General features: G+C 42.6%; 2 protein-coding genes across 24 annotated transcripts in view; both read right to left on the bottom strand.

Moving 5' to 3' along the window:
• The window catches only part of LOC126866181 (longitudinals lacking protein-like), a 76,376-nt gene that overhangs the window by 17,559 nt on the left and 37,715 nt on the right, over positions 1-21,102 (bottom strand). For 6 of the 23 annotated variants that reach the window (XM_050619452.1, XM_050619451.1, XM_050619457.1 and 3 more), the window contains exon 7: positions 599-781. The exons of 10 other annotated variants lie outside the window; for them this stretch is intronic. In XM_050619452.1, coding sequence (XP_050475409.1) covers positions 599-781 — 183 coding nt within the window. 7 more of the 23 variants (XR_007689802.1, XM_050619462.1, XM_050619466.1 and 4 more) reach the window with 7 other exon arrangements.
• Positions 5,300-5,884, bottom strand: LOC126866218 (longitudinals lacking protein, isoforms A/B/D/L-like). The gene is made up of 2 exons (XM_050619553.1): positions 5,727-5,884; positions 5,300-5,662 (listed from the first exon to the last, which is right to left on the bottom strand). The coding sequence occupies exons 1-2, from the start codon at positions 5,734-5,736 to the stop codon at positions 5,364-5,366; spliced, it is 309 nt and encodes a 102-aa protein (XP_050475510.1). The 5' UTR covers positions 5,737-5,884; the 3' UTR covers positions 5,300-5,363.

The following is a 21,102-nucleotide window of genomic DNA, read 5'->3' on the forward strand; positions in this document are numbered from 1 at the left end:
GCTTTCTCCAACATCGCCTTACAATTGGCACGCAAACGAGAGGGAAACACAGGGGATCATGCAAAGTAGGATATAGCATATAGGAGTAGAGTACACATCGACCAATACGAACAATATCAAAGCCGATGTCGCTCTTTCAAACTGAATACAGAATATAGAACCGAACACGTTTATTCTCGCTTTTCCCACAAAAGTTTCTTTATTCTTCCAAGCTTTCAGATGTCTTTCGATTAACGGGCTCTTCTATTTAACGATTTTATCGATCAACGATTCCACGAACGAAACCGGATCACTACGCGTCGTTTCGACGTCGCGAACCGATCCTGGTCGATTTGGCGATTTGAAAGTTGCGATTCCATTCGGACGATTCGAAGGCGAACCGTTTCGTTTACGAAGAAGTAACGCACAGAGGTAACCGTTGATCAACGACGTTCGTATCGGTATCGTTTCGAGAAACGGCGGCCAACACATCGACACGCGTCATACATCGCGTCGGTAGAAGAATGGTCCTAAAACAACGTGTTACAGATGACCGGCTTGGATGGGTGCTTGTGCCGTATGTGATCCTGGATGTTGAACTTTTTCTTGCTCAACTTGCCACAATAAGGACACTCGAAGCGCGGCGGTTTGCCGCAATCGTACTTGAAGTGGGCCGTCACCGCGCTCTTGGTCGTGTAACTCTTTCGACAACGTGGACAAGGGAATCGGGTTTTACTTTTTCTCGAGCTTCGTTCCGGGTACTTGTCCTCGATCCAAGGTAGCGGCAACATTTGTAGGAATGCTGAAAACAAAAACGGAATAGATCGGTTAGTTGTGATTTGTGAAAATCTCGCTCGAGACGCTCCTCGTCGATTCGAACAAGGCTTGCTTTTCTTTTCCACGCTTTTTGTCCGCGGACGAATGATGTATGATCGTGCGTCCGATTTCTCGTGAAAACTCGCGAATCGTTTCACGCGATGGTAGTCGTTCGATCGAACGATCGAGCCGCTACGGAAGAACCGCGTGTGCGAAGGATCGTCGGTGAACAAGAAGATTTACAGGTAAAGATGAATGAAACTGAATGGTTTCTATGTGGGGGAAAACTCGGAAATTGTGCTTGCAGGCTCACACACATACACGCGCGCCTCACGATAACGTTCAACTATCTCGTCGAGTTATAGACACACAACAAATAAAGCGATTGCAGGCATCTTCAAGCTGTATGTACGAGAACAAAATTCATCGAGGAGTTGGCAAAACACGCGGTCGACGATTCGACAGCCGCCAAAACACCGTCCTTGCCGTTCTCTTCCACGTGCTTAACCGATTTCGTCGATTTCCAACCTGTAAAGCGTAAGTAAAGTAATTGAACGCGTGTTTAATCGTTACACCTCGTCCACGCTGCATGAGATATATTTTTCACGTGGGAATCGAAGGATAATGGTTGGTCTACGCAAAACACTAGTTATTTCTTTATCACAATCAAACTCTTTATTGTTAGCAAATTGTCTTAGTTAGAGAAAGAGGAAGAAATAAGTTTATTGCTGGTCATATTGAAGTACAACGACTTCGAGCTTCGATCCTGGATGCTTCAGGCGTATGTGTTTATAAACGTTGTTGGACTGCTTGCTCCTCATTTCGCAATAGGGACACTGAAACCTCGGTGGGCTGCCACACTCGAACTTATAGTGGCGCAACATGTGATGCAAGTGCCGGTAAGTCCTCTCGCACTTTGGACAATTATACCTGATGCATCATCGTAACGTTACAGAAAAATCGCGAATTATCGCGTTTGCACGCGACTCGAATGCCGGGAATCGTCATCGAAACGCGGCAAATGTACGCGATATCGCGACCAAACAAGCAATCAGACTAACCTATTGCTATCATTGCTTCCGTGCTTCTTTCCCAGTCGACGACAACGCTGTTGTTGCGGTTCCAACTGCACACAGTGATCCACGTGATACTGGAAGATCGATGGATCCGGTAAATACATCGCACCTGAAATCACAAGCAGAGTGGATTCTGATGTAACGCGTTTATTCTTGTTGCCGTAACATTGTCGTCGATTGTGAAGGATATAAAGAGGAACGAGGGAAAGGCGGAGAGACGATGAGAAGAGGAGAGACGGAGGAGGAGAAGGTGGAGGAGAAGGTGGAGGAGAAAGAAGAGGAGGAGGAGACGGACAGAAAAAAAATAATTGACAGAAAACTCACAGCAATATTTCTTTTGTTTCTGTTGGCACAATTGGAATTTTAGAAAATCGAAAAACTCCCGATTTCTCCAACGGATGAACGTTTATTGTATACATGCTACTTGAGCTTACAGATTCTTCGTTTCCAATATTCCACGGAAATTGGTGGGAATTTCGCGAATGCGCATGGACGGGCTCGCTAAACGAGATGACGAATTCTTTTTGCGATCGGATTGCTCGAAATAACGTTATTTATCGCGCGATTTGCAAAATACGTCTCCTTTTCTGTATCGCGTACGTTCGATGGCAGTTCGTTTGTATGCAGAAAGAACATTTCCATATGGATTAATTTTTTCGTGCGTAAAACTGTCTATTGGTAGCGATGTCGATGAGAAAGACGCACATTCCTCGATGTTTGGTCCTAATGTGTCTATACACGTTCGAGACCTCTTTCGAACGCATGTCACAGTAGGGACACTTGAACCTCGGTCCTTGGCCACATCCGTACCGCACGTGTCTTCGGAGGTTCGTTTCCCTAGTGAATCCGCTTGGACAGTTAGGACAGCAGAATTTCTTCGACTTGTTCCGCCAGATGCCGAAATCACGACTGACTGAAACAAAAAACGCAGCAAAATACTCGCGCACAGTCTACGAGCTAGTTCGAGTCGCATAGATCGTCAACGACAGAATTCGCGTATGCAACAACTGCGGCAGATGAAGGAAGAGACGGTCGACAACGACGAAAACAACGACGAAAACAACGACGCCGACGTACCGAAAGATCGATAACCGATCGAATACTGGAAACGTTCGAATCGCGCGTCACAGAAAAATCAGCGAACGATTTTAACCGCGCGTTGCGATTTCCATTGGCCGTATCGCTGGGCAAAGTGACCTGAAACGAATCGCTTTGCATCGTAGAAACACGAAACGACGCTGACAAAGGGTCGGAACGCGTGGTTCAAATAAACGCTATATATATGCGATACGATGGAAACGAATAAAATTTTATTCAAATCAATTTCTGCTTGATATTTTCAAAGATAATTTCATTCCCAGTATGTTCGTAATCACGTACTTATGCATGCACAAAGGCAAGCGCATGCTCGCTCACACGTATGTCAGTCTGTGTATAGTATTTAAGTTAGAAGAAGATAATTGGGGAGAAATCAGAGAATGGGAAACTCGGTCTTGAAAAAATGTTGGCGAAACGAAGCAACCAACGAAGCAGCTGCTACAACTTGCTTCATAGCCGACTCATTTTGTACGAGTTGTATGAGTTGTGTGCCATCAATTCGTGAAGATCGATGACGAAAACTTTCAAATTCGCGTGTTTTCTTCTGATGTGCGTGTATATATCCGACGTCTTTTTACTTCTCTGTTGACAGTAGGGACACTGAAATCGTGGCTCTTGTCTACATTCGTAACGCAAATGTCTGGTCAGACTCGGTTTCTGGGTGAAGGCACTCGTGCAATTTGGACATGGAAACCTCTTTGTCTTGGTAAACGGATCCGACCTTCTCGTTCTCGTCTGAACGACGACGCGAGCATGGATACCTAGAAGGAGGAAAATTTCACATTAATTTAATTCCATTTATTTATGGCGTATACGCAAGGCTAATTCCCATCAGAGTATAAATAGCGTACACAATGCATAAAGGATGCCAGCACAATAATAGAAAGAGAAAAGGAATCGAAAAATAAGGGAACGAATATAAATGTCCTGAACAGCGAGAGACGATGGAAGAAAGAAAAAGGAGGGGAAGACAAAGAAAAAAAAGAAGGAGAGGACGTGTTTCACACGATCTCGCGAATTAGCGATCTGAGTTTGTTTTGAGCCCTTTGGCTCGGATAAAGGAGTGAACGGTGAACTTTGCTTGAAATAAAGACTCGCGAGTACTTTGAATTTTGATTTACTTTATTGAACGTAACTTCGATCTGCGCTCATGTGTAGTGCTTGTGGTTCTCGAGAAAACTGTGTACTAGGCACCTGAGCGAAACTACCCTTGAGACAGACGATAGTGAGATAAAACGTTCAGTCGCATAGTTATCAAAATACGTTAACTTTATGACAAACCATTTCAAACAGACAATTGAATTTCAATTTGAACCCAAACTCGTCGGCTCCGTTGCGATCCGAAAGTATCGCGATAGCGGAAGGTTCGGCGTGGAACCACAACAAGTGGAAAACGAGAAATAAACATGGAAGGACATGATTCCGAACCGTGTGAAAAACTTCGATTCGTTGTTAGTGTCTGCGTGTAGCCGATATAAATGCCGGAACCCTGAAGCAACAAGGGGAAAAGGCCACGATTGCATGCAAAGCGTCGGCAAGGAGCGAACCTCGATTCTCGTCATGGATGATTTTACGATGTTTCGTCGGAATCGCGAGTCGACAAAAGGTATCGGATCGGATCGTTTGACAACACGGCCGCGCATTCTTTTCTCGTCGAATCTCAAGCTCGGTCATAGCTTCTCTCGTTGACGTTCGCTGCTCGTCGCAAAACGATTCATCTAACAATTTCCCACGCTTGGCAAATATCGATCACATAAACGTCGTTGTTCTTGTGCTTGATCCTGATGTGCTTTCGTATATCAGCCTTAACTTTGCACACGTAGTCGCAATAAGGACACTTGAATCTCGGTTGTCGGCCGCATTGATAGCGCAAATGACTGGTCAAGTTTCTCTTCCAAGCGAACACGCTTCGACAGTTGGGATTCGGGCAGGCGTACTTGCTGGCTTTCACCAGGCAATTCGTGCGTTGCTGACCCCTCAATGACGTAGATCCATTGTGCCCTGAAAAAGAACGAATCGTCCGCGATCAAACGCTTCTTGGAAGATGGCATCGAGTATGTGTAATAAACGTGCGAGAAAAATCAATGAAAACGTGGCCCTATAAATCCGTTCCGATACCATCCATCGGATCGCGATCGTATTTCATGGTCCGTGAAAGAGCGAAAAAAAGCATGTGCATAATCGTTGTGTACGCCTATAATTACCTGCTATTACCTGCAATGAAAGAAGGGAGAGACAGCGGGAAAACAGCGATAGGAAAGTAACGTATACTCGTGATGGAACCGTGCGATTTACGTAACGTGTTTTAGTCGTAAAAACTAGCACGCAACTTGGAAAAGGCGAATTATGCTTTATTCGAATGAAAATACAGGTTTCGGGTTGCGTGGAGGTCGACTAGTTGGAAGACGAGGCGGTGAACAAGTCGACCACGTAGACGACCAAACCGTGATGTCTTCTTGGTATGTGCTTGCTCACGTCTCCTTTAACTTTACAACGATACTCGCAATACGGACACTTGAATCGTGGCTGCACGCCGCACTCGTATCTCAGATGTCTGTTCAAGTTTCCCTTCCAATTAAACGATTTGGCGCAATTAGGACTCGGACAAATGTAAATCGCGTTGCGCAGTTTCGTCGATCTGCATTTCGTCGATCTACCAACTTCCCTGTACGGCCACCAACTTTGCTCGGAATCTGAAACAAACGAACAGACGAAATTTTCTCATTGCGATAAATCGGTTGTTGGCTCGTTCGCTACCTCGATTCATCGTCAGTATCGTTTCGATACTTGGAGTGTGCGCAGAAAGAACGCAACTTTTCGGTTCGTCATATACTCAGTTTATTAAGAAGAATTAATGCGAGATGACAAAACACGGTTCGACCGATAGAATCGCAAAGAATCGATCGAATAAAAAAATTCTAGGCGCTGAGAACGTAGATGCTGCAATCCTTGTGAACTCTCTTGATGTGCCTGCATATGTTGGCCTTCCATTTACCACGGTACACGCAGTAAGGACACTTGAAGCGCGGTTCTTGTCCACACTCGTTACGCAAATGTCTCTTCAGCGTGCATTTCCAAACGAAAACGCTCGGACAATTAGGACAGGGAAATTGCTTGTAAGTCGCGTCGTTGAACCGTACTCGTCGCTTCTTGTAGCAAGCGTTCGCGTGATATCGAGAATCTGAAAGCAGAACAAAATACTCGCGGTCAATTATCCGGATCGCTAAAAGTCCGAGAAGCGACGCGAAGGAGCTGCGCGTTTACTCGTTTAAGTTGGATCGAAACGTCCGGTCGATCAACGTCCACGCTGCGTATTCGACGATCCTCGCGCGCTCCTTCTTCTTTACGAGGCGCGAGGAACAACGCGCGAAAACAGGTCGCGTGAATTTCGCACACGTCGTTGCACCTTTACTCTATTCGCATACATTGTAAGACGAAATTCCAAACGTTATACTCGCTGAGATACTCTTAGTCCTCTTAGTGGAAGATAGCCTCTTTCCCCTCGTGAATACGCGTTTCTGTCCGATTCGATTCTTTTGCGCCTGTGCCCGAACGCGTCCGATCGGCATGCTTCGAACGGTTGACGACGCTTCAACGAACATGATGACGAGCCTCGATTCCTATCGAATACACCACAGGTTTACAACAACAGCCTGTTTTTCGTTCGACGCTGTAAGAATGAGGCGACTCACCGCGTCGCAACTCGCACGCCTCCCAAGTCGACAGTATAACGCGACAATGATAAATGAACAAAGTTTTATTGTGAGACATTTTTACTCTTCGAGTACAAGAAAACAATTATTTGCATCTTGCGCAATGTTAGTTTCTACCGATGTCGATGCAACGTACGACGCTACCTTCGTGTTTTCTACGTACGTGCCTATAGACGTCCGATGTCCATCTAGAACGAAAGTCGCAAGACGGACATTTGAAACGTGGATTTTGTCGGCACTCGTAACGCAGATGTCTGGTTAGGGAGCCGCGGTGAGTGAAAGAACTGCCGCAAGCGTTAGAGCAGAAGAACCTTTTATTAGCAGCGGAGAGTCGTTGGGCGGTCGATTTGCGCTGTCTCCAAGTTGCGCAAACCAAACGCGAGACGACGCCTGGAAAAGAAGATTCACCACTGAACGTAAACAGCTATCGTTTGTAAAGCGTGTTTTCGTTAACTCGCTCTAACGTAGATAACAACCATGAAGGATATAAAGAACGCGAAGACCGCAGAGCAGAGCGGGACAGAGAAGAGAAAAGGGCAGGACAGGGCAGGGCAGAACTGACAATGAGCGTAAAGCGAAACAGGGCGGAGAGAAGCAGCGTAGAGCAGAGGCGAAGCAAAGTAGAGCAAAGAGGAAGAGCAAAGAATCACGTTGCGTCTCGATATCGCGTGGAAAGGATAGGAGATGAAATAAACGACGACAAACTACCAACCGTTTTTCGATCAACGTATGTCTTTATTTATAGTTACTGGTATAATTCGTAAATGGTAAAAAAAAAAAAAAAGAGTGGCGTTATAAAAAGGGAATTCAAAAATTCCCCTAATCAAGTGTAGCGCATAAGGAGCAAAGTAGAAAATGGCAGCTGCTACTTCGGTGAAGCGTCGTTGAATGTACGAGGAACGAATGTGGTTAAGTCTCTTCCTTACGAGCGATCTTTAGAACGTCGATCGCGTATACCTGACAGTTTTTGTGTCTTCTTCTCACGTGCTCATAAATGTTGGCCGATTTCTTGCATCGATATTCGCAGTGGGGACATTTAAACCGGGGTTCTTGGCCACACTCGTAGGTCAGGTGCCGATTCAACGAGTATTTCTGGCTGTAGGCACAGGTACAGTTCGGACAGGGAAACCTCTTCGTCTTAAAGTTATTGTCTAAATCGGTTTGGTTCGACGATCGGGACCAGAGTTTGCCGATACTTTGGCCTTGGTCGTCTTCGATACCAACGTTGATCCCGAACACGCTGAACGGGCCCGTAGTATCTGGAACGAAACGGGTCTGGCTGATTGCGAGTTTATACGTGCGTTTCGTTCGTGGAAACGATCTACGAGTGCGCATTGAGAGAATCCATCTCTTCGCGAAAACCGAACGATAAGATCAGGAAATTTGCAAAAATTAGACAATCGACGATCATTGACTAGTACAGAGATCGTAAGTAACATATGTATCATCCGTGAAGACGATGAAAATGACAATAGGTCTGGTGTAACGAACTTACAAACCGGTAGAAGCTGCCACGCGCGATCCACCATCCAAAACAAACGTTCAGTTTGTCGTACGATACAGAAAAATTGGCTGTCGTTTGATCGCATAGCGGATCAACTTGCGCTACTTTAAATGCTATCGAAAAATACAAAAGTTTATGCCACATTGCGCAACGGGCAATCTCAACGCAGTCGATTTATTTTCTACGGGACTGTGTCTCTTCAGTTTTCGCAGGGAAGAGAAACAGAAAGAAAAGAAAACGAAGTAGGAGCTGACAATAAGAGTAGAAAGAATTCGACTGGATCATCGGAGTCAATCTGATGACAGTTTGTCAAGCTTCGTTTCGTTGATCGTTCGAAAATTCAGTTGTTACTAGCTTCGTTATTCTGTTGGTCACCGCGAATATCCAGAACGTACACCACCTGATCAGGATGCATTCTACGTATGTGAGACCTGACGTTCGAAGAATGCCTCGTACGATACGGACAATAAGGGCAATTGAATCTCGGCAACTGGCCGCACTGAAATTTTAGGTGATTATACAAATTATTTTTTCGCGTGAAAACGTTACCGCACTTATGGCAAGGATAATTTTCGCTTCGTTCGTTTCGATAGTGATCGTAGATGCAACGAGGTCCATCACGGTAACACGTACAATTCGATACCGGACATTGAACACCTGTGAACAGAAAAGGTCAACCAAATGACTTTCGACTATGTCGACTTTTCGTCTCCATCTTAAACGAGAAAAAATTTCATACTTTCCAATCGACGCGACCTATGTATTCTTTTCGCTTCGCGATTCCGTAACATTAATAATATCGCTGTAAACAGTTGACTACTTTTAACAAAAATCATTATATACAAAAGACAAATTAAATCGTAACATAGCGAAACAAATGACAGGAGAAAGAGAGAAAGAGAGAAAGAGAGAAAGAGAGAGAGAGAGAGAGAGAGGCAGACAGACAGATAGACAGAGAGAGGGAGAGAGAGACAGAGAGAGAAAGAGAAAGAGAAGGGGTTCCAGCAAATATTAGCTTTTATCAAGCACAAAAATACAATGGAACAAGCATCGTAAATGGTAAAAACTTAGTTCGTAAATGTTTGTCAAATGTGAATCAATGGCAAGTTGATTCGCATAAGAGTAATTCCTCTGAAGCTAAGGAACTCGCATCGTTAAGAAGCGAAAGATACAAATAGATAAATATATTTACCCCTGAAAATAAGAGAACGGGTATGCGCTACGAAAATCATAGAAGTTGACCAGTTTTGCTTATATCTACAACGTAAACTTCGTTGCCAGGGTGAATTCTGCGCACGTGGGCTCGCACATTCGAAGGATGTTTCGTTCTATACACGCAATAAGGGCAATTAAAACGCGGCAATTGTCCGCACTCGAACTTCAAATGATATTGAAGATTGTGCTTTCTGCTGAATACGCTGTGACAATTTCCGCAAGGAAACTTTTGCCCGTGCTGGTCGTTCGTTCGCGAAAACGTGCCTCCTCTGGTCAGCGAGTACGACCAACAAACGTTCTTCTGCCTCTGGTGCGGTATTAAGTAGTTTGCCTCTGAAAAAAGCATAAATATCGTTCTTTCATTCTCGGTTTATGATATCACGTTCACGTAACTGCATGAAACATTAGCAGGAACGATATTCGTCGTATCGAGTCACTTTTCGTATAAAATGACGGGTTCGATCATCGTTTCTCTAACAATAAATTTCGATGTACATACACATCAATTACGTTTAATCATAATACACGATAGGCAGACGAGGGAGCATGCACATAAGGAGTTTTCAAAGGACGAGTGTTCGGCTGAGAGCTATTTTATTCAAGATTCGTCCGGCTATCGCTATCGTTTAATGTTGCGCGTTCATTAGATCGACAACGTAGACTTCTTTATCCGGATGCTTTCTACGCACATGAGCTCTAACGTTCGATGTGTGTTTAGTCCTGTAAGCACAATATGGACAGTTGAATCGCGGTAATTGTCCACACGCGTACTTCAAATGGTGCTGCAGATTGTATCGCCAGTTGAAAGGCCTGCCACATTTTGGGCAAATGTGCAGCACTTTGTGTCGAGCCCGAGGATGAGTAGTCGCCTTACAATTTGCCACCGCTCGATTCCACCCATAATTCTCGATCGGACTTGGTACCTCTTCTGGAAAATGCAGACGTTCTTACGGTTAATTCTCGTAAACGCTCAACGTTTTTCAATTCCAAACATCTAACAACTAAGCCGCTCGCGACGCTTGCCGCTCGGAGAATCGCTCCCGTTTCACGAACATACTTGCTTCACCGAAGCGCTACTACAGATCACAATATATAACAACTAAATGAACGCAATTTGTTGGAGATTTGGAAAAAAAAATGCAACGTATGAATGAGTCGAGTGGTTGCGATTTTCTGCTTCATACTATTATCTTTCGCATTCATTACAGGGCATTTCGTACATGTTGAAATGACATTCTGCGCATAAGTTTAGATCCATGGATCGACGAGACGACTTTACTTCGTTTCGCTACCGTCTCCAGATCCAAAAATGTCCATCCTTTCGATATGACGGCACAAGCTGAAGGCAAAACAATAAAATGAGAAGGGAAAGAAGAAAGGGACAACAGAACACGACTGTTAATGCTCCGGGCAAAGAAAAAAGTACAAAATTGTGCGGATCAAACGGAATCTCTATTAAAGATGATAGAATTGAAAACCGATCTTTATAAAATTCGTCTTCGTAACTCCATTGGTGCTACATGTTTCATTTGGAAATACATTGTACATTTAAAAATACTTTTATGAATATAAATACATATAAATCTAATACGCTGGGATTAAAAGTAATCCTATCGGTATGGTACAAGTTTGCACTCGTGTATACTTTAATCAAGTTCAACAATTTGAACGACATTTAATTTGCAAATGTTCGGAAATTAAACCAACCTGTTTCGTATATGTCGTAATACGATGCAAGAACAAGCAATGTATTAGATTATACAATCAGATAACGATAATAATAGTAAGATGCGTCTGAGGACACGTAAGGAATTCTACGAGTTTTCCAAGCATCCATTGCCGACAACTATCGAAAAGCTGCCATTCTCGTCATGTCATTGTCGTCATTATCGTCGTTATCGTCGTCTGGGTCATCATAATCATCACTATTGTATTTATGCTCTGAGAACACAGGCAAGCTGGAAACTTGAACAGCTTGAAACTGGTGCCGCGTAAGTATATTTATGCTCCCAAAATTTTACAAACGTCGATAGCGTAAACGTTACGACCAGGATGCTTTCTACGCACGTGAGCACGCACATTAGACACGTGTTTCGTTCTATATACACAATAAGGGCAGTTAAATCGCGGTAACTGGCCGCACTCGAATTTGGAATGATAGTAGAGATTATTCTTATGGCTGAAAACACTTGGGCAAGTCGGACAAGGAAACTTTTTCTTCTCCACATATCGGTTTACCGAAATTCTGGTTCTCTGATAAGGTCGACGTCTTCTCCGGTCAGACAAAACATACGTAAAATCTGCTGATTGGAGATACTCTGAAACAGAAACAACACAAGAATCTCGTCAAATATTGCGTTCGTCTGATCAACGGTCGGTTTTTCAATGCGGTTCGATAAGTAATTTCAAGTTCGCTTGCAGGGACATACCTCGGGGAACGTTTTGTTTGTCACCAAACCAGTCATCAACTAGGTACAGTTGATAATCACGAAAGGAAAAGATGGGAATTGGAGATATATATATATTATTACAAATATATATGAATATACATATATCTCTTTGCCAATAAACGTAAGTAACAAATAAGATACCATTTCATATATTTATGAAAAACTTGCTCGGTGTTTGCAAGTGTGTTGCAAATACGATGTGTCGAACGTACATGGCACTTTCTGTTCCTCTAAACCGTATCACGATAAGTTAAACGTTCCATTCGTGGAATCGGTCGATACTGTACGCTTCTTGGTCGATTACTCATCGAGACAAATTTTCATATTTTGTCGAAGACGAAATTTCTCATTCGATACTGGCTACTCTCGCGTACGTGTACGTATCCGGCTCCAATCATCTGTTTTCCAAGATTCTTCTTCCCAGAAGGTAGCTTCTACCGACAAAGCGTAACGCGCGACGAGGTGTTTGGAACTCCTAGAAAAAAAAAGGAAAGAAAATCGCGATCAATTCTGAAACGTCGCAAGTCTAACGTAGCAAAAGTGCGACGTTAAAATAGGAAAAGACTGTTCCAATCGTACTCCTAAACGCGACATCTTTACGCGTTCCCACGTCTTTCCTTTTTTCCCCTTGTCAGAAGTAAATCGAATTCTTTCGGAACCATCGTGAATAACGTAATTGTTTTCGGTATTAATCCGAACAGGCTGACGCAATGCCTGTTGAAACGAATCGATTCGATACTAGTTTATTTATGGCGTACGATTTGAACACTTTTCTTTTAAAGGAGCATCGATCAGTACCGTTCTACGAGACAACGACGACGATGCCGATGATGACGACGACAATATCCAAAACGAGGATGTTATAAAACCATAAAGAAAATTTCATTTGAGAATGCATTCGTTCGTCGCGTTCATCGCGTCTAATCGATTCAGATTTTACGATTCTTGGCTTCTTGCCAAGTTTCTTCTTCCTTTCTCCGTATCCTTCCGCACACGAATTTTCGAACCTTAGGCGAGCGTAATCTCAAGCAACGTGCTGTTGCAACTGGCAAAGATCTACGGTGTACACTTCTCTTCCTGGATGACATTTGCGAACGTGTCGTCGAGCATTCGAGATGTGCCTGGCGCAATAGTTGCAATACGGACAATTGAATCGTGGCTTCTGACCGCACTCGAATTTTTGATGATAGGTCAGCCCGCCTTTTCTACTGAAGACGCTGGTGCAATTGCCACAAGGGAACTTCCGTGCGATCATTCTCGAGGAATCGGAGGGCGAAACGATCGTAGCGTTCCTCGAGAAGCCGTGGGTTGGTCGTTGAAGAAGAAGGTTTTGCGAGTGTACTGCCGCGTCCGTGAACACACAGTAATTTATACCTGGAACAGAAACAAAAACGCGACACCCGTGTCAGAGTAGTTCATACTATCAGGAGCTCTGCGTACACAAAGAGGAACTAGAGGAAAATAAGAATCGGAGCTGATGTCAAACCTTCTTCGGTCGTCGATCTCCAGGGTGTCAATGACACGCCAGGATGCGAGATGTTCGATTTCCGCGACGCAACATCTTCCATGAAGAAAAGGATGAAATAATAAAAAATGGACCGCTCCTATATGATCATAATTACATAACAGCTTGATATTTTATTTTTTACACAATGAAATTATTGAGTCCTCGCAGAAACAGCGCTATTCGAAAGTGGTGTATAGTAGAAGAAGAAGGGCGGAAAGTTGACGGTACATAATAGACGATAATCGCGAAATGACGCGAAAATGCTACACAAAAGAACACCTAATGTACCTACTTTTGCACGTATGTACAACGACTTATAAGACAGGTTCGACTATTATGGTAGCAGAATAACGTGACGAGAGATGGCACGTCTTGCAATAGTCAAATTCAAAACGCGTTTGTTAAATGGTTTACTCGATTTTTTCAGAGTTTTCATCTTCCGTTGCAGTGCCACGGGTCGCGTTACGCGACAAATTGATAACGTTGACTTTGCATCCTTGATGCTTTCGACGTACATGCGCACGTATATTCGAAGATTTCTTTGACGCGTAATCGCAATACGGACAACCGAATCTTGGTAATTGGCCACACTCGAACTTTAAGTGCGAATATAAATTGTTCTTCCGGTTGAAAGTACTCCCACACTTTGGACAAGGAAATCGGTCTTTCTTGCGGTCCTGAAATTCCGCTGGTCTTGACATCACGTTGCACGGTATCTTGAAGCCACCCAGATGTTCCAGATCTGTAAGAAAATGTTTGGAACTCGTCAGAGTCCGCTCTAGAGCAACGAACACGTTCCATTTATGGACGCCTGATTTCATATGGATGGATAGGATACCAAGGAAAGGATAGATTGAAAATAAAACACCAATAAGCATCGTACGATACAGGAATTGAACGATGTTACTCGATCGTTTCCGAGCTTCTCTCTTTACGCGCGTGCGTTATGTTCCAGTAAATGACAACTTTATTGCGACTATATACAAAAATATATAAAAATTGAACTTAAACGTAGAAAGGATATTGTAACTCTCCCCCTGTCCCTTTCTCATCCTTATTTTCTAATTTTCTCAGATCTCTTGTCGTCTCTTAACGAGTGTCGATATTCAAAGCTCGAGCTTGCAAGTGCAACTTACAAACAACTACACACAACTTGATTTAAGATCGATCACGTAAATGATAGAACCAAAATGAATGGACCGGATGTGCGCGCGGACGTTGGACGTTTTCTTTGAACGATACTCGCAATGAGGACACTTGAACCTCGGCAACTGACCGCACTCGTACTTGAGATGCTTCTGCAAGTTGTTCTTCCGGTTGAAAACGCTGCTGCAATTTGGACAGGGAAACCTGACGTTGCGAACGTGTTGCACAGCGAAGGACGTGGAAGCATCTCGTTCATCCACTAGAGCTTCAAAGGTAAGCGGCTCGTCTGCGAACAGAAGAAACAAATTGCAAAGAAGTAGGTTGATGTACCTTGAACGATTCACGAACGAATGTACCGTGGATTTGTCAATCGATCGAGAAACGTCGGATTTAACGAAACGAAACATTAAACGAGGAAATAACGTAGAGTCGGATTCTTCGAATGAGCTTTCAAATCGATGCACGCCGACATCGATTGGCCATGATACTTCACGTGTTTCTATACGTGATCGAGATCGTCATTATGATCGATGACTATACACGGCAGGTTATTCACAGAATCTTAACGACCACATACGCGAAACGTAATCAATTCCGGACGCTTTGCATCTGAGAAAGTTACTCGTACGATTCTGCAGCCGAACCTTTTCGCTTCCATACCTTGGTAGCTTGGTAGCTGAAAGCACAAATGCTCGTTATGCCGAATAAACGTCTCTCGTTTAAGATTAACACTATGCCTAAAGTGATCGTCGTTTCAGGTTAATATCAAGTTTCGAGCGAGCGACAGAAGTGACATTTTTCAATGTTCAAATAATTTCTTTATTGATGAAACGTGCACGTGGATCACGGTAGACCAGCGATTTTCAACCTTTTTCATCTCACGGCACACGTAAAGCAATTGCTAAAATTCTGCGACGTGTCGACGATTGTGATAGATGTGGTTCAAGACAGGGAATTCGCATCAGGTGGCTATTGTTCTTTCGGCTGTTATGATATCTTCGTTTGACGATGTAAGGGATAAGAGGTCAGTAGCCCTGAATGAATAATAAATAAAAAGAAAGTAGTTGAGCATCGAAGCTTTTAAAAATACTCGCGGCGAACTAGTTGAAAATCGCTGTGGTAGACGATACATTCTCAACGCTCGACGTAGACGTCGAGTACGACACACGCATGGCGAACGAAAATGCTGAATTGTTGCGTTGTTCGCAAAACTAATCAAACTTGCATTTCCCCCGCGATTACGTCGTCACTTCCTTTCTCTCTTCCTTTCTCTCTTCCTTTCTCTCTCCCTTTCTCTCTTCCTTTCTCTCTCTCTCTCTCTCTCTCTCTCTCTCTCTCTCCCCATCGCGCTCTCACTGTTATAGTTGTTATGTCTAGATGGGAGAACGAGAATAAAAAGAACGAGAATGAGGGAAGAAGAGAGGTAAAGGAAGAAAGGTAAAAAGAAATAGGGACGAAATCTGAAGAGTATTAGAAGTAATATTGTATAAAAAGTATTCGGTTCAACGTATATCTTATGTTGCATCGTTACGATCCATATTTCCACGAAAGAATGAAGAATTCTTTCCAAGTTTTGACCATGTAACGACCGGTAGAAAAATCTCGACGTTGTCACTTTTACCGAAAGCTTTCAGCACATATTAGTAACATTGTTCTATCGCAGTGTAACCAGAGGAGAAGATCGTGAAATGAAAGATATAGCTGAGAAGAGTACGAACGAAGCTGGTAAATAAAAAAAGACTATATCGCTGGATAATCGCTCAAACGGCCAGGTTTGGTAGTCGATAAATATCCTGAACATAGACCGCGTTGCCCTCGTGCTTCCGTCGTATATGCTTCTGTACGTTGGATGTCTTCTTCGAGATCAAATCACAGTACGGACATTTGAAGCGCGGTGGTTGGCCGCACTCGTATCTCAAGTGTGTAAGGAGACTTCGTTTCTGGCCGAAAACGCTCGTGCAATTGCCGCAAGGGTACCTCTGGTTACTGTTCGGTACGAAACTCCTGTAAAGTCTGCCGCGCTGTCCTGCGCTCAATAACATTCTTGACGCGGCAAATTGTCTGAAACCTGGAAAAATTCAGTGATCGGTATCAGTACAATGTGGCAATGGATAAAGCACGAAAAGCGTTTTTGCTGTTTAAAAATTAGAGGGCCGAAACTTTCGATAATTGGAGGAAGAAAGCGCGTACCTTATATTTTCTCGTAAATGGAAAATGAGGATTGCGACGAGTAACGATACGTCGCCGCGCGTATCGCGTTCGAGTTTTCGCAAACGGCGGAAAAAGAATCGAAGACATTGCTATTTCTGAACGACAATCATGCTAACGAAAAATAACGAACAAATAAAAATCCCACAAAACGTAAATAACATGAGACTCGTTGGGATGCGACAGTTATTTTGAAAAGGTACTTTATTCAGAGTAGGTCGGTAACAAACATTAAACAAGCTGAATCGACAACAGCGATCCGTCTTTGAACAATAGTGAAAATCATTGAAAAGCATTCTGCGTTAACACGTCAGGGACTTTCAATGAAAGATCAAAATATGAATGCCATTTTCGGCCTCGGCAGCGGCGGCGGCGGCGGCATCGTCGTCGTTCTAATCTTAACCAACAGTTTCAGACGACTCTACGAAAAAATGATCGCGTTAGCTTTATTCTCGCCCTTATCGTTCGAAGAAAATTATGCGTTCGGAGGAAAATGCGTTAATAATACTTGGAATAACTGTAACTAGAGTAGAGATAGAGTAACATTTCTAAATAAATTGCAGAGATATGTATCAACTGTTTAGTAGTGTCCTTGCTTCGACTCCTTATTCTTTTAATTTTCTTCTCCGTCTCTTGTTTTCGTTCTTTTTACTTGAGTTATAATCGTCCCGATTCGGTTGTTAATAACGGACTCTCGACAATTGCTTATACAAGTCGATAATTTGTAGCTTTTCGTCCTTATGCATTCGTCGCACGTGAACATACATATTCGAAGAGAATTTCGCCTTCTTCGTGCAATATGGACACTGATATCGCGGCTCCTTACCACATTGGAAGTGACAGTGTGTTTTCATGTCCGAAAGTCTAGTGTAGCCACTGTTACATCGTGGACAATAAAATTTTTTCCTTGGTAAGGAACTTTGAACGGAGACACTGTCAGGCCAGTGTGTCCTGGAAACCGAAGATACCAGCTCTTGACGACAGCCACTTTCCATGTAGAGAAACGACTCATCCTTCGGGTCGTTGGCAAGATTTCTTCTTGGCTGATAACCTTCGGTCCGCATCGATCCCCTTGCTATCATTTCAGCCCGGATAAACGACGAGTGTAACTGGCCGTACATCGGATCTAGAAAAAGAATCGAATTTTTGTTGCAAGTTAATAGAAACAAAACGGAACCAACGAACTGACGACATCGCAGAGAAACACATTTTCATCCATGCTCTGAGCATCTAAGCGCACGCGTGCGCCTTCAAGCTACTTCCTTTCTAATCGAACCAGTCAATTTTGTACACATTCTGAGCAATTTGTATTTTATTTCCCTCCTCGTATCGTATGTATCGTTAACGGTGAATTACCGAAACAGAAGGAAATATATATAGGAAAGGACGATGGAAAGAAAGACGAGAACTAGAAATCAAGCATATGTATTCTATTAGACTAGCTATTCTTTTGCATTAAAGTTACGAGGGCTATTCTACGACGATGGATCGCAGGAGTTCGGTTACTTGATTTATTTATTAAAATCAATTTACACAGAATCACGCGTTCGAGCACAAATTCCACGTTATTCGTTCCACGAACGTCAAAGAGACAAGCCGTAACCTACCGACCAAATTATATTGATAGTTAATAAATAACGACATTATGATAAAATACGACAATAGATCAAGAGATTAAGACAATATACGAACGAAAATATTTTATTCAAATATATTCAAATATTTTATATTTTATTCAAATATTTTATGCAAATAAATATTCAAATTTTCGCAAAGATAAACATATATTGTTATAAAGTAATAATAATAATAAGAAAAACATTCGATGAAACTGTTATATCTCATTTAATATAATCGTGGAATAATCTTCAATATTTTATAATAAAATAATAATAATAATAACATTTATAATAATTGTAGTGGAAGTAGTAGTAGTAACAACAATAACAAACAAATAAGAGTTTTATAATAATATTGTAAAAAGGTACGTCGTGTCTACAATGTATGAGTAGCAATTTGATATCTAGCACTTTTAACGATTGCTTTATTGTTCTCGAAATGTTCGGTCATATAAATGAAGTATACTACATGACACTTTTGTATAAACAAGAAATAAATAAGTAAGAATAAGGAAATAAAACAAGTATATACTAAAGAATAAATTAATCGTTGTCAGAAATTTCACTAACTACTATCAGAATTTAACAAATCCTCTTGATCTTCATTATCGTTGGTACATACAATTTTTTTCGCGTGTTTCTGTGCACACGTTCTTAGGTGTCTTGCCGGCACAACCGTACCTGTTAATTTTTTCTGGCACATACTACACTTAACACTTCTCTGGCACATGTGACGCTCATGGTAATTCAAAGCTTTTTTGTGTTTAAAACGAGCACCGCATTTCATACAGACAAACGGATTCGCGTCTCTTTCCGTGTGACACTTGGCAATCTTATTTTTAAGACAATTATTTTTCTCGTGTCTTGCCAAATTTGCTGGGCGAATAAATTTCTTGTCGCAATACCTGCAATTTATCGGTATCGACGATAATTGATTTAAAGGTTGCATCCATCCTTCATTAGTACTTAAATCATTAATCGAACCACTCGTTTCGCTAGAATCTCCTTCACAGTTTTCATCATTACGATTCCTGTCGTTTTCCTTATTCCACGGGACTGTTTTACTCCTTTTACTAGTATTTTCATTTCCATCGTTATCGTCATTTCTTTCGTGTTCGTTGCCAGTACTACTATCGCCATCATTGCCCCATTTATCCAGATCTACTTGCATCAAGTCGTCCTCTGAGCCCCAACTATCGTTACGTTCAGACTTTACGATGACTCCACTAGGTTGCTGCTCTTTCCGGCGTGTTAAACTGCTGGTAATTCCTCGCTTCTCGACACACCCTGTAACACAATCGATCAAATAAGTATCTCTATCCCGTTGGATCCTGAAAACGATTAAAGCTTCTACGAAAATCAAACAACGAAGTAACTAAATGGTAACTAAAGGACAACTAAAGGGGTAACTAAAGGATAACTAAAAGGTTAACTAAAGGATAACTAAAAGGTTAACTAAAAGACAACTAAAACGAAAAAACCCATTGTAGTCGTGTACGTTGTTAAGTAAATGAAAAGGAAAAAAACAGGAAGGGAAAAGAAACGAGAAAGAAGTAAACTGGCCAGACTGTTCGCTGTCCCACCGATCACCTAAGTTTCTCTTTTTATTAGCATAATACAATTTCCAAAAATTAGCGAAAGCTTCTAAAGTAAAAGTTACGATCGCTTTTACATTTTCTATCGACTTCCCTTTATTAACATAAAGTAAACTCGAACACCTAGAAAAACAACCTTCGAGTCGCGTGTGTCGCGTGTGAATATTCTCGAAAATCTTCCGATCTTTTCCTCTTTTCTTTCGTTTCTTCGTAGAGTATTTCGTTTCTTTCTAGGAAATTCCAATGTTCGGAGCAAGGGTGATGCGATTCGGTGAATGGTAGAAACTCGTTGTCCAAGCACTCCGACACGAACACACCTGTTGCGACGCACAACTTACTAACAACCAGTCGGATGGCAACTGATCGGTTGTTTATCGCGAGCCTTGAACGTTGTTAGCGTCCAAGGTGGAGGAGTACAATAAAGGTAAAGAGCGAGGTTTAGTTCACCTTATTTATTACGCTCGATACTCTGATTACACTGGTTAAATTACTATATTCCACGTTCTACTCTGAATCCACTGTCCGTAAGTGTACTGATTATCCTGTTAAATATACTGTTCACTGAGTGAGTACTGGTAAGTGTTGACTCTTAGAATACTGATGCAAGAGTCTGTCCTGTCCGTAAGTTACGGAATATACTGTTAAATATACTGTTCACTGGTACGTGTTGCCTCTTCGAATCCTGCTGCAAGAGTGAGTCTTGGGGCTGTTGCTGTTGTAGCGGAAGGTTCGTCGTGGGGGTGTCCCAGGTCTGTTCCTACCTGGTCCTTGGGTAAAGCCGTATGTTTCTGAATGGGCTGGCTGCCTTAGTGACGGTTCGCGCGGGTGACCTTACATTTGGGGAAACCCGCGTGTCCCGTCTTCCTGAGATATCGCATAAAAATATAGGTATTTTACGGTAGGTCCTAAAGTATCTGGACTGTACAATAGGCCCACTGTTTATGATGGGTCCGCATTACGGTACCCTTGACGGTCGTCCTGCCCGAGGCTCGCGTCCAGTGGTCATACCGTAGCGGTAATTATCAGGCGACCCCTCCAAATCTCGAACAACACCTGAAATATCGAGCAGCGCATCAGCTGACGCGCACTAACTCATGACAGAACAGAGATAATCCAAATAAAAGAAGTAACGAAGTAACGAAGATGTAGACGAGTCATGTTAATGGATTAATACAG

Source organism: Bombus huntii, chromosome 5 (genome assembly GCF_024542735.1).
Source record: "Bombus huntii isolate Logan2020A chromosome 5, iyBomHunt1.1, whole genome shotgun sequence".
Taxonomy (NCBI): Eukaryota; Metazoa; Arthropoda; class Insecta; order Hymenoptera; family Apidae; genus Bombus; species Bombus huntii.